Genomic DNA, 14,294 nt, shown 5'->3' with positions numbered 1-14,294 from the left:
CCCAGTGTCCCAAATAGGTGAGACTACAATTGCACACCACCACGCCCAGCTAGTTTTATGATTTTTTTTGTAGAGACGAGGTCTCGCTATGTTGCCCAGGCTGGTTTTGAACTCCTGGGCTCAAGCAATCCATCTGCCTCAGCCTCCCAAAGTGCTGGAATTACAGGCGTAAACCATCACGCCTGGCCATATTTTTTGGTTAATTACGGACAAGGTCTCTCTTACTATGTTACTCAGACTGGTCTTAAACTCTTGACCTCAAGCAACCCTCCCACCTGTGTCTCCCAAAGTGCTGAGATTACAAGCCTAAGCCACCGTGTCTTGTCCTGTAGCCTGACTTTGAATGACCATCAGTCACAAACCTGGTCTGTTGTCTGAGACACTCAGTTGACTTTAAAAGCCTTGATTTAAAAATCACAGTCTGTTCTTTTGATCTTTTAGGGTTCTTTTCTCTCTCTATTAAAAATGCTTCCATTTTGCTCCTATCAATATTTAAAATACTAGCTGGTGTTTTTTGTTTACTATGCTGTGTGCTTTCATGGATTATGTTTTAACTTTACCACACGCCAGTGAGGTTGATACTTTCATTGTCCTCACTGTAGAGAAGAAATTTCTTGAGTACTGAGAGGTAAAAGTTAAGTGAATAGAGCTGCAACAAACATACGTGTGCAGGTATCTTTTGCAATAGCAAAAACATGGAACCAACTGTGTTGCCCAACAAAGCTGGACTGGATAAAAAAAATGTGGTACATATACATAATGGACTATTATGCAGCCATAAAGAAGGACAAATATATGGACTTTGTAGCAAATTGGATGGATTTGGAGTCTATCATACTCAGTGATTTATCACAGAAACAAAGAACTGAGTTCTGATATGTTCTCATTCATAAGGTTACCTTGAACAATTATAATGCTATAAGAAAAGTGATTGGCAGTAGCGGAAAACTGTCAGGGGAAGGCGGGGTGGGACTGGCAGTTGAGGGAAACTGCTGGGGGAGGGAGGGGCATACCTCATCAACAAGGGTACCTGCATGATCAATGTTTGTATACCTAACCCTGAGTTGTACCCCACATCTTTATAATAAATAAATAAATAAATAAAAAGTTAAGTAACTGCCTAAGGTGACATAATAAAACTCAAACCTAGGCAGTCTGATTTAAAAATCTTGGTCTTAACCACTATACAAAAACTACTTCTTTAAGTCCTTACATCCCAGCTGAATGCTTTTATTATCTTGGTAATTTTGTTATAGGGGTATTTTTCTACATAAGCCTGTTAAGATCATATATTTCTAAAGATCTTTCATATAATTTTCTCAAGGTTAGTCTCTTGGGACCACTGTTCTTAGTTGAGACCAGGGTTTATTCAGATGACCAGTTTAGTCAATGCTTTTGTAAACTACTGACAGCATAATTTCACAATTACTGTCATTATCTGTCAGTAGTAGAAAAAACATCATATTTATAATGATTTTCCATAGTACTTTTTGTGTAGTTATAAAAATATATGTTGATCTTATAGGTTGCATAATCATGACTAAGAATATCTGGGTTCAGATGTTATTCTAAAAAAGGAGAACATTATAGGCTTCCAATTTATCTGGGTCTTTTGGAATCAGAAGCAAAGGGCGAGAGTGCTGTGAATAGCAGGAGTGAACGTTTTCTTGGTTCTGAGCAGGGACAAGAGGGTTTGGTCTTGTGAAGAATTTTAGATAACCTTATTTTTCAGATATTCATGTATTTCTCATTCTTCACTGTTTTCATTCAGTCCAAGGCAAAGTTCAAAGGAAAAACAGTGTTGTGTTCCTAATAGATGACATAGGTTAGATCTTGATTTCACCAGATTGAGTGTGGCCTTAAGAAGGAACTCGTAGATGGTGAACTGAGAATTGCACTCGCATATATGTGACCTTAGTCACATCAACATATGGAATTTATGTCTAAGATTCTGTGACTGGCAGAACTACTACAGCCATATTAATTCATGTACAAAAAACTCTTCCCAGAATAACCAGATAATTGAAGGAAGAATCAGAGGATTAGAGGGCTGCAGAGGCAGGGAGGGATCCTAATCTATAAAGGTAATTGCCTCAGTGCTTTCCTTAAATGTTAGAAATCTGTAGAGCCTCTATAAAGAGCAAGAAGCTTTTACTAGGGAATGGTGATAATATATTTTCTATTGCTCTCTTTGTAAAATGATTATTCATTCAAGAACAAATTAAAGTTGGGAAGAAGGTTGCATTAATAGTTTGATTTGAGCATTAGTACTGGAGTCAGAAACTACCAGTTTGGCAAGGCTGTTTTACTGTGGCTTTAGGCATTCTTTTTTTCTATTTCATTTTTTCTGTTTCAGTCATTAGAAAGACTAACAGTCGCCTACATTTCTTCATATGATTGGGGCTTGTATTGCATTAGTGCCTTCGACTAAGTATGAACTTATCAAATGTCACATTAGTAATTGAGATGATCATAGGTCCCTTGCAACTAAAAAGGAATGTAGAAATATAAAAACATATCTTACTAAATTTCTGAATAGAGAGACATCTTTGTGCTTGGATGAAAAGCAATTCAGCAGTGCTGGCAGATCTCTTAGAGTAACAACACCTATTTAATCCTTTCAATAAATGATACATTGCATAGGGTATATCTTTAAGGAATACGTACAATGAGATTACTACAGGCACACTTGTAAAGATTCAAAGACTGATATTCTCACACCAAATCCTTTTTATAAGAATTTGTGGCATGGAATATTATGCAGCTATAAAGAAGGACAAAATATGGACTTAGCAATTTGGATGGATTTGGAGTCGATCATACTCAGTGATTTATCACAGAAACAAAGAAGTGAGTTCCATATGATCTCACTCACAAGATGACCTTGAACAATTATAATGCTATAAGAAAGCGATTGGCAGTAGTGGAAAACTGTCAGGGAAGTGGGGGCAGGGGGTTGTAGGGAGGATGTTGGGGGGTGTTGGCAGTTGAGGGAACCTGCTAGGGGAGGGAGGGGCATACCTCATCAACAAGGATACCTGCATGATCAATGTTTATATACCTAACCCTGAATTGTACTCCACATTTTTATAATGAAAAAAAAAAAAAAAGAGTTTGTGGTGACAAGTATTCTTAACCACCAGTATTACAGTCTTGAATTGTTGGGCTCATCCCTGTTTCATTAAAATTAAAGAAGTTTCTTAGCAGTGACATACTATCTTTAGTGTTACATTCAAGATTTTCTTTTACTTATTAAAATGACATCTAATATATACATAAATTATCAAATTCAGATGTGGTATGAAGAAAAGTTTTTAAGCTTCATGTATACACTTCTAAGTGCTTTGTAATTTGATTAGACCACTGGATTTGGCATGCTTGATATGTTTCCATAGGTATCTGTATTCTCAAGATTATTTTGTGTTATACCTTGTTTCAGTGATCGTGGTGGTGAAGACCCAAACCAGAAAGTAATCCATGGGGTTATTAACTCCTTTGTTCATGTTGAACAGTATAAGAAAAAATTCCCTTTAAAGGTAAAAAGTTTCCTTTAAAAAAATACCTTTAATTTCTTAAATTACTTGTTCTACTTTTTTTTAATATGATTTTAATTGATTTATTCAGTTTTATCAGGAAATCTTTGAGTCTCCCTTTCTGACTGAAACAGGAGAGTATTACAAACAAGAAGCTTCAAATTTATTACAAGAATCAAACTGCTCACAGTATATGGAAAAGGTAAGAAATAAATCTGTTAAATACATTCTTCTGTTATATATCTGGCATTGTTTTATTTAATGTAGTTTCCTTAGTTAATTTTTTTTGGTGGAAAAAAGATTCTGTTTATTTAATCATTAACTCTAAGTTGTATTTAATGTACCCCTTCTATTTGTAAGTGGTTTTATAGCTATTTGAAGCCCTGTGTTGAGGCATTCCAACTTGTTCCTTTCTCTTGATGTACACCTACTACGCCAAGTTATCATTGTTTTATTTTTCCTTCATTCATCCTCCATCTCCCTGAGACCTACACTCTAATTCCTGTTGCATTTAGTTAATTTAGCAAGCAGATTAAGGTCATATATAGTATGCTATAAATGACATAGGCTTAGTCCTTTAGTTGTTATAAAAATAGCCCTTTAAAGGATTTATTGGTGACCAAAGTGACTTTCTCATTAATAAAATATGTGATGAACACCCTCTAATCTAGACCCCTTCTCGCCCACCCTTGGTTTTTATGACTTTGCCCTGAACTGGCTTCACAATAGGAAACTAGGACTGTGGGGCACTCCTCAGCCTTGAGCCTCATTGTCATCAAGAGATTTATGGTAAGGTATCCAGGAGTGATTTACCCTCCCATCGCCTTCTTAGGCCCAGGCAGACCCAGTAATACTCTCTAAAGGGTCAAGTGTACCAAATTTCCTGGGACCAGTTAAGTTCAGAAATTCAAATTAATATAGCTTCACATTACAGAATGTTTTCTAAGCCTAGCATTTATATATGTATGTGCCATGCTAGTTTTTCTTTTTCTTCCTTCCTTCTTTCCTTCCTTCCTTCCTTCCTTCCTTCCTTCCTTCCCTTTCCTTTCCTTTCCTTTCCCTTCTTTTCTTTCTTTCTTCAGTCTCTTTATGTCATCTAGGCTACAGTGCAGTGGCACAATCACAGCCACCACAACCTTGACCTGCTGGGCTCAGGTGATCCTCCCACCTCAGCCTCCCAAGTAGCTGAGACTTCAGGCATGTGCTTCCACACCTGGCTAATTTTTTTTTGTTTTTTATAAAGACGAGGTCTTACCATATTGCCCAGGTTGAATCTGTAACTCCTGGGCTTAGACAATCCTCTTGTCTCCTCTCATACACATACTGTTTGTAGTTCTATTTTACAAGAGAGAAGCCAAGGTAAAATAATTAGATTAATTTACTTGATCTGGTTGATATAAATACTTTTCTACCTGATAATTAAATATTCATATAGAGACCACCTGTACTGGTTTTATAAGAAATTCGATGTTTTATAACCTTTTTTTTTTTTTAAATTTAAATCAGGGTTTCACTCCATCATCCATGCTGAAGTGTAGTGGCATGATTGTGGCTTACCACAGTCTCAACCTCCTGGGGCTCAGGTGATCCTTCTGTCTCAACCTCCTAGCTAATTTTTTTTTTACATTTGTAGGGACAAGATCTTGCTATGTGCTTAGGCTGGTCTCCAACTCCTGGGCTCAAGCAGTCATCTTGCCTTGGCCTCCCAAAGTGCTGGGATTACAGGCATGAGCCACCGCTCCTGACAAGGTTTTTAATAATTGTTACCCCCTTTTCTTATTGAATGTTAAGTTGTCCATATAATAGGATGAATGGGGTTGATAAATGAAAACAAAATGCAGACCATTCAACTTTAGTTCTTGTTCATAAGACTGGTGGAATGTAGGTGATAGCTAGTAGCTTGAACAAAAATTTGAAATGACTTATGGAATGTGGGACTAAATTAGTAATTTGTCATCTTACCACCTTTGCTATGTTTAATTGAGCCATTAAAATTTGACTACCTAAGTTACTCACTGATATTACAGATTTTTCCTTGTGGTAAAACTTAGTAGTTCAAGACTGTAAGAATATATTTCTATAGGTTCTAGGTAGATTAAAAGATGAAGAAATTCGATGTCGAAAATACTTACATCCAAGTTCATATACTAAAGTGATTCATGAATGTCAACAACGAATGGTAGCAGACCACTTACAGTTTTTACATGCAGAATGTCATAATATCATTCGACAAGAGAAAAAAAATGGTAAGTGACACCAAACATAAATGTGAATAGAAGTTAAATTATAAGCCACTTTTTACATGTCTTCCAGCCATCTTCAATTTAAAGCATATTTCAGTAATAGTCTTTACAACATGTGATATGTCTTCTTACAGATTATAAATAATGTATTTTGAAAGACTGTTTTGGAAAAGTATATATTCAAATTGTGTTCTAAAATCAAAAGAAAAACTGGAAAAACATGTTTATACCTCTTTATATATTGCGAAGGCTCATTTCATTAATGCATTTAGAATGCCTAATAAAAAGTGGGAATAAAGGCAAAGACTGAAAAGAAAATATTATCAATAGATTTTAAATATATGAAGAGGTGGGTAATTTCACTCAAAATAGAGAAAATACAAAATAAAAGTACCCTGACATACTAGCAATAAGCAATGAAAAATGAAATTTGTTAGACAGAGAGGAAATAGAATAAAGAATTATCAAATAGCAAGGAATAAGCATTGCAAGACATGTGCTAGACCTACATGGAAAGCTAAACATTGCTGAAAGCAACATTGATTTGTAGATCCCAATAATTATTTTTAAATTTTGAAAGTTAGGCCCTCCAACTAAAAATGGCCAAGATATCTTGAAGAGCATGATGGAAAGACGTTACAGGATAGCACAACTTAGGGTAAACCCACAGTAATGAAGACAGTGAGGCACCAGTACAAGAAGAAGCAGATAGATGAGTGAAATAAAATAGAGAGCCTAGAAGCGACCCATGCATAGCTAGACACTTGATCTCGGACCAGTGTGGCACTGCAAAGCAGTAGGCGAAAAAGTCTTTTCAGTGCACAGTGCTGAGGCAATTGGATATCCACTAAGGAAGAAAATTAAATTTGATCTCTGCCTTAGACACCATGTACAAAATCAATTCATTAGAAATTTTTTATATAAATATAAAAGGTAAAACAGTAGCAATTTTAGAAGTTTATATAGGAGAATATCTTCATAGGTTTGAGGTAGGAAAAGATATATATATATATATATATATATATATATATATATATATTAGTATTTCACATTATATATATTTGACATTAGTACTATAATATTTGGCACATATTCCAATTTTGCTAGCTGGCTTAATTATGCCCTTAATAACCTTTTTTTCCAGTCCAGTGTGGAATATAGTCCATGAAAGTATTGCATTTTGATTTTGTCTCTTTCAACTCCTTTTGTCCTGAGCAAGGGAAAGATAATTTTAAATAGGACACAAAAAGCACTAACCACAAAGGAAAGATTGATCCAATGGATCAATTAAAGTGAAAAACTACATTAAAGTGAAAAACTTTGGCTCATTAAAAGACCATTAAGACAACTGGATCATCAAAAGACAGTTATAGGGATATATGCTTGCAGTAATGAAAAATATTTATTTCCAAAATATAAAATGATCAAGAAACTTGAACAGGTGATGCAGAAGAGAGGATGTTCAGATGACCAATAGACATAAAAAGATATTTTCCTGCTCATTAAAGTAGGGGAATGCACATTAAAACCACCCTAAGATAGCAATACATTTTGTTGTTGAATTTAAAAATAACTATTGGGAAGTGTGTAGGGTAGCAGGAACTTGTTAAACGTTGGGGTGAGAGTATAAATCTATGCAACGATTTTGAAAACTGCCATTGTCTGCCTAGGGAATATATACATATTTTATGATCCAGCAGTTCTACTTCCAGGTGTATAACTCCTCCATACATGCACATATGTGCAGGGACAGGCACAGAGAACATTCATAGGAACATTATTATTATTATTAACATTATTATTATTATTGAGTTGGAATTTTACTCTTGTTCCCCAGGCTGGAGTGCAGTGGCATGCTCACGGCCATCACAGCCTTGACCTGTTGAGCTCAGGTGACCCTTCCACCTCAGTCTTCCAAGTAGCTGAAACTACAGATGCACACCACCATGCCTGGCTATTTTTTTGTGTGTGTGTTTTATTGTAGAGACAAGGTCTCACCAAGTTGCCCAGGCTGGTCTTGAACCCCCGGACTCAGGCAGTCCTCTCTCCTTGGCCTCCCAAAGTGCTGGGATTACAGGCTTAGCCACCATGACCGGCCAGGAACATTAATTATAATAGTTCTAAACTGGAACATCCATCACAGTAGAATGGATACAGTATATTCATACAAGTGAATATTATAGAGGAGTGGAAATGAACAAATTAAGGCTACATACAACAACATAGATGATCCTTACAAATATTTTGTTGAACAAAACAAAGGAGACATGAAAAAATTGTGATTCCATGTTTATATGTAGTTCAGACACATCTGTGGTTTAGTAGTCACAACAGTAGTTACCTTTGCCGAGAAGCAAGAGGAGTGGTGATTAGGAGGAGGCATGAAGGGGCCTTCCTGGTGTAGGTAAAGTCTGTTTCTTACCCTGGATGTGATTACATGGGTGTGTTGTGTATTCACTTGTGATAATTCATTGAGTATACACTTATGGTTTACATACCTTTCTGTATGGGTATTATACTTCATTAAAACATGTAAAATAAAAGCCCACTACACTGAGACATCATTCTTTGCCTCAGTGTCGAGATCAAAACTTTTAGTAACATGTTGTAGGCATAGAACTCCTTGCTGTTGGGACCTTTGTTGAGAAGGATCTGTCTACGGGATTAAACACAGCAATCTCACTTTTAGGGGATTTTTTTACTACATATATTCTTGCCCATATACAAGATAATTAGTTGCAACATTGCTTGCAACATCAAGAGATTGGAAAGCACCTAAACATCCATCAATTGTAATTGTAATGTGTCCTATGATGGAGTACTATGCAGTTGTCAAATATGTGGAACTGCTTTGTGTACTGATATTGAAAGACTTCTTAGTTAAAATGTATTCTGAAACTCAAATATTGCATAAAATATGCTACACTATTTATATAAAAAGTGGCAGGGGGAGGAATATATGTATTTGCTTGAATGTGCACCAACATCTTTGGAAACTGATTAATAGCCACAACATGACTTTCCTGTGGGGAGAGGACATAGGTGGTCAGGAAATGGGTGTATGTGTGTGGGGGGGGCTTTTCTCTATATATTCTATTGTACTTGATGCATTTTGGACTGTATATTACCAAATAAATTAAAAATATTTGGGAATTTAATCATCAAATTTCCTTTCCCCCTCAGACATGGCAAATATGTACGTCTTACTCCGTGCTGTGTCTACTGGTTTACCTCATATGATTCAGGAGCTGCAAAATCATATCCATGATGAGGGCCTTAGAGCAACCAGTAACCTTACTCAGGAAAATGTGAGTTGTGCCAGCTACTGGAACAGTTTTCTCTTAATCAGATATTGTTATAAAAGATGAAAGAAATGAAACCCAAAATTTGTTGTCAAATGTTTTAAACCTAGAATTTGTGGGACTCATTTAGGGATATCAAATTATTAGAAAACTATTGAATGACACAGGCTGCTTCTTAGCCATACTGATGTTCATTTAATAATTGTTGACTTCTCACAGAAAACTAAGCTTGCTGTTTCTTAAATAATTGTGTTTCTATGTAACTGACGTTGATATGTAGTTATAGTGGTATTGATCAGTGGCAGTACAGCTAACTTGGAATTTGCTTTTCTTATATATTCTTTGAATTTGGCTGTTCAGGAAGCAAATTTAGATTAAAGCAATCTTCCCTAAATATATGCTTGCTGCTCCAAATACCCAAAACAGTGACCCTCATGTCCCTATACCCATCTTTCTCAAGAATACTTTGCCAGTCAAATGACTGTTTTCATCAAGTTGTTTTTACCATCAAACTTTGCTCCTGACATCAAGCCTTTTTGGGCTACCTTCCTCATTATTGCTAGTGATGGTTGATGAATAAGAGAGCCACAACACAAAATATTACAAACTCTTTCTTAAGTAGAACTGTTTGCTCTTCATCTGTAATATAGTAATCTGTGCATGGACATCAGGAGCACTTATTTGATGCTTATCACCTTAGCTGTAGATTTGTCTTCAGTAAATAATAATTCTTAGCTTTTGTGTTCTGTCACAATAATGCCTATGTTTTTGGTTTTTGTAGAACTATTTTTATTACTCTGCATTATTTACTAGACTTCCTAGTTTATATTATTAGATTTATCGGTTCAGGATGTTGAATGACATTGGGTATAGAGTTTGGTGTCAAGGCTGAGAGATGGAAATACACGAGAATACATTTGTAGTAGACTCAAGTATGTTCAGCAGACTGAGTGAAGTCTCAGGTATTAATTTCTTCAAGTCCGGCTTGGTGGCTCAGCCTGTAATCCCGTGCCTTGGGAGGCTGAGGTGAATGGATTGCCTGAGTCTGCGGGTTTGAGACCCGCCTGGGCAACTTGGTGAGACCTCATCTCTACAATAAATCAAAAAATTAGCCGGGCATGGTAGCGAGTGCCTGTAATTCCTGCTACTTGAAAGGCTGAGGCGGAAGGATTGCTGGAGCCCAGCAAGTCGAGGCTGCGGTGGCCGGGAGCAGCCACTGCACTCCAGTCTGGGCGACAGAGTGAGACTCCAACTCAAAACAAACAAACAAACAAACAAAAAACTTCTTCATAGTTATATCCATTAAGAGGGCAAGCTCACTTTTGCACTACTAGGTATTTATTTCCCATGAGGGATGGGGGATTGTATTATCCAGTTCCAGGAGTCTCTGTTCTCATGGATACTGACTTTTTAACTCTCCTCTCCCTCAGTCTTCAGTGACTTCGCAGGCAGTCTTTGTTTATACAGTCCTCTGTGAAATTGATAGGTTTGGTAGTTCAGAGATTGTATCTTATTATCCTTAGATTAAAATAAGGTATTCCAACACAATAGAAAAGTGTGCTTTTGGTGGGTTCTTTTGACAGAGGTTCTAGACACAGGTACTAGCTTGAATGACAAGTTAATTTCAACATCAGCATTTTAGATTTTTAAGACCATCTTAGCTGCAAACATTTTCTGAGAAGTGTGTATGTATAAAACATAATTCGCTTGGGGAAAAGCTTACTCTTAAACAAATCTTTAATAAGCTTAATTTTATTCTCGAACTTCTTGAAATGTAGTCTTATATGTATATTTTATGTTTTTAGATGCCAACACTATTTGTGGAGTCAGTTTTAGAAGTACATGGTAAATTTGTTCTACTTATCAACACTGTTTTGAATGGTGACCAGCACTTTATGAGTGCATTGGATAAGGTAACTTTTAAGTACTCATAGACTGTATATGTATGTAAAATTCTCTTTATCATTCTTAAGGCAGTTTCAGGATTAGGATTCTAAATATGAGATTTCTGATCTACACATGGAGATTAAGCTTAAGTAACTAAATGTAAAAGTAAAAATAGAAATAACATAACTTTTAAATGATTAACTGAATTTTTAAATTGAATGCTTGTGGAATTTTCCATGATTATGTTAATGCTATATAAGGGTGATTATTAATAAACTTGTATCTTCTGAATAAACATGTATACTTTTAATATTTTTAGTACTAATTTATTCTTTAAATATAATACTTAGGGTATATTAAGTAATATTTGAAAGAAAAGTAGATATGTTTTATAAACTTTTGAATTTTTGTATTTTTTAAATGAAATTTGCTTACAAGGTTGTAAGGTTTTTAAAAAGTAGAATTATCTGTGTTCTAATTTCAGTAATGAGTTGTAAAAATTATCTTGCAATAGGAACAGAATATATAATTATCATATAACTAGAGATAAAGTTAGAGGAGTCACCCATATGTTAGATATGAAAACAGTGTTAACAGACTACCAGCAGAATGCTGTATTTTATGTGGGGTGGTAATTTTGAATGTACAGATTATAGCATCTATTGAACCAGCTGTGCTTTTGTTCAGTTGCTGAAGGCTAATTACTGGCCTGTTTTCTATTTAGGCCCTTACATCAGTTGTAAATTATAGAGAACCCAAGTCTGTTTGCAAAGCACCTGAACTGGTAAGTTTGATGGTTACTTTAAGTAATCTTATGAAAAGTCAGTATTGAAAAATGAAAGCTTAGCCAGGCATGGTGGCGTGTGCCTGTAGTTCCAGCTACTTGGAAGGCTGAGGCAGAAGGACCACCTGAGCCCAACAGGCCAGGGCTGCGGTGGCCGTGAGCATGCCACTGCACTCGAGCCTGAGTGACAAAGTGAGACTCCAACTCAAAAAAAGAAAGAAAGAAAAATGAAAGCCAAAGAGAATGTCAAGTTAACGTATTTTTATAGCATTATTCAGAAACTTAGAAGAAACATTATCTACATCATATATAATTGGCATTTATGTGAGGAATGCAGTAGACCATGTGCCTTTTCTTAAGAATAACTGAAGGAAGAAACATTTCATTTTACAAAGTTTGAGTTTTAAAGTGTGTCTACTTTGAAAAAATTTGCATTGCTCTTCTAGAGATTTTGTTATATCTGAAATCTAAAAATAAAATTTTGGTAACCTTTGAAGTAAACTTGCTTAGAAGGTTTTTTAAAAGTGCTTGTTCAATATCAAAGACTGTAGACCACTCTAAACTCACTTAGGTGATCTTTTAGAAATTTATATTATTTGTGTCAATGCTTTATTGGTCAGTAACTGTTGTTTAGATTTTTTACTTTCTTCTCATTTGTTTTCCTAAAATATACCTTATAGCATATATTTTAAGTTACTTGGTTTATGTTGATGATTTTTAAAACACAAACTTCAGAAGCTGGACATGGTGGTGCACACCTATAGTCCTAGCTACTAGGGGGACTGAGGCAGGAGGATCCCTTGAATCCAGGAGTGGAGACTGCAGTATGCTGTGATCATGCCTGCAAATTGCCACTGCACTCCAGTTTGAGCAACACAGCAAGACCACATCTAAAAAATTAAATTAAATTTAAAAACCTGTAAGTTTTAGGACAGCAAAGACCCTGTCTGTTGATCTTATTTTGTATTGCTACTTTGCCTCCTTTGAGGCATGACATGTACAGAAGCGCCCTTTATAAGGGTTATTATCTGTTTCTATTTGAGCTTGCTAAGTACTGTGACAACTTACTGAAGAAGTCAGCAAAAGGGATGACCGAGAACGAAGTGGAAGACAGGCTCACGAGCTTCATCACTGTTTTCAAATACATCGATGATAAGGATGTCTTTCAAAAGGTGAGTTGGAAATAAAGTTTTATTTGTGTTTTAGTTAGCTTTGCTTTATTTCTGAACCTTAAATCATTAGAAAGGAAGTAATCTTTTAAACTATTTTTTGATATAGTTCTACGCAAGAATGCTGGCAAAACGTTTAATTCATGGGTTATCTATGTCTATGGATTCTGAAGAAGCCATGATCAATAAATTAAAGGTAATATAAGTCTTTGATCGGGTAATGTTCTAGAAGTTATTTCACCAGCACATAAAAATGTTCACTGCAGCATTGTAATAACAGGAAATAATTCATCAGCAGGGTCTGGTTTAATGTATAATGGTATATTACATACAGTGGGATATGTAAGTACTGTATTAAAAGGACAAAATGTGTACATATATTGACAGAAAGATTTTCACATAACAATCAGCATTTACTTTCAAAAGACTAGTATTACTTATAAATGAATACATCTAAAATGTTCCTTTAAGTACAGATTTTGCAATTGAATTTCAGTTTATTCTTACATCATTTTAGCTCGCTTTCACACTGATACATAGTCAGTAGGTGGTCCACATTTATCCTGAGTTATTCCGTAGTTGAAGATTTTCCTGCATAGTAGACATTGAATATATATGCACTCCTTTTTTCCTTTTCTTTAAAATTTTTTTTTGAAGAAACAGGGTCTATGTTGCCCAGGCTGTAATCAAACTCTTGGGTTCAAGCCATTCTGTCACCTCAGTCTCCCTAGTAGCTGGGACAACAGGTATATGCCACTGTACCCAATCGATGTGCACTACTTTTTAAACAACTTCTAATTTGTAAAAGTAAGGTTTATGGAACACAAAGCTTTTTTTTTTGTTTGTTTGTTTGAGATAAAGTCTCACTGTTGCCTAGCCTGGAGTGCCGTGGGACACTCACGGCTACTGCAATCTTGATTTGCTGGACTCAGGCGATCCTTCTGCCTTGGCCTTCCAAGTAGCCGAACTACAGATGGGTACCACCACGCCTGGCTAATTTTTTTATTTACTGTAGAGTTGAGGTTTTATCAAGTTGCCCAGGCTGATCTCGAACTCCTGGCCTCAAACATCACCTCCCAAAGTGATGGAATTACAGGCGTGAGCCACTGTGCCCAGCTGAACACAAAGCTTCTTATATCCTGAGATTAGATTCATATTTACTGACCTGGTAATGACAGAGTTTAAATAATTACAAAGAAAAAGATTTCTTCATCACCCAATAGACAGTATTAAATATATACTTAAGCTGGGCTCGGTGGCTCAGCCTGTAATCCTGCGCCTTGGGAGGCTGAGGTGAGTGGATTGCCTGAGCCCGCGGGTTCGAGACCCACCTGGGCAACTTGTTGAGACCTCATCTCTACAATAAATCAAAAAAT

The 14,294-nt window shown here is 35.9% G+C and overlaps 1 protein-coding gene across 2 annotated transcripts in view; it reads left to right on the top strand.

Moving 5' to 3' along the window:
* The window catches only part of CUL2 (cullin 2), a 103,239-nt gene that overhangs the window by 68,546 nt on the left and 20,399 nt on the right, over positions 1–14,294 (top strand). For both annotated transcript variants that reach the window (XM_008058214.2, XM_021712358.1), the window contains 8 exons: positions 3,440–3,536; positions 3,625–3,735; positions 5,617–5,779; positions 8,960–9,084; positions 10,884–10,991; positions 11,690–11,749; positions 12,793–12,921; positions 13,028–13,114. In XM_008058214.2, coding sequence (XP_008056405.1) covers positions 3,440–3,536; positions 3,625–3,735; positions 5,617–5,779; positions 8,960–9,084; positions 10,884–10,991; positions 11,690–11,749; positions 12,793–12,921; positions 13,028–13,114 — 880 coding nt within the window. The remainder of the gene's footprint in view (positions 1–3,439; positions 3,537–3,624; positions 3,736–5,616; positions 5,780–8,959; positions 9,085–10,883; positions 10,992–11,689; positions 11,750–12,792; positions 12,922–13,027; positions 13,115–14,294) is intronic.

The sequence above is a fragment of the Carlito syrichta genome, unplaced genomic scaffold (assembly GCF_000164805.1).
Source record: "Carlito syrichta isolate Samal-C Ts95f unplaced genomic scaffold, Tarsius_syrichta-2.0.1 Scaffold89697, whole genome shotgun sequence".
Classification (NCBI taxonomy): Eukaryota; Metazoa; Chordata; class Mammalia; order Primates; family Tarsiidae; genus Carlito; species Carlito syrichta.
This window is presented reverse-complemented; position numbering and strand designations above follow the sequence as displayed.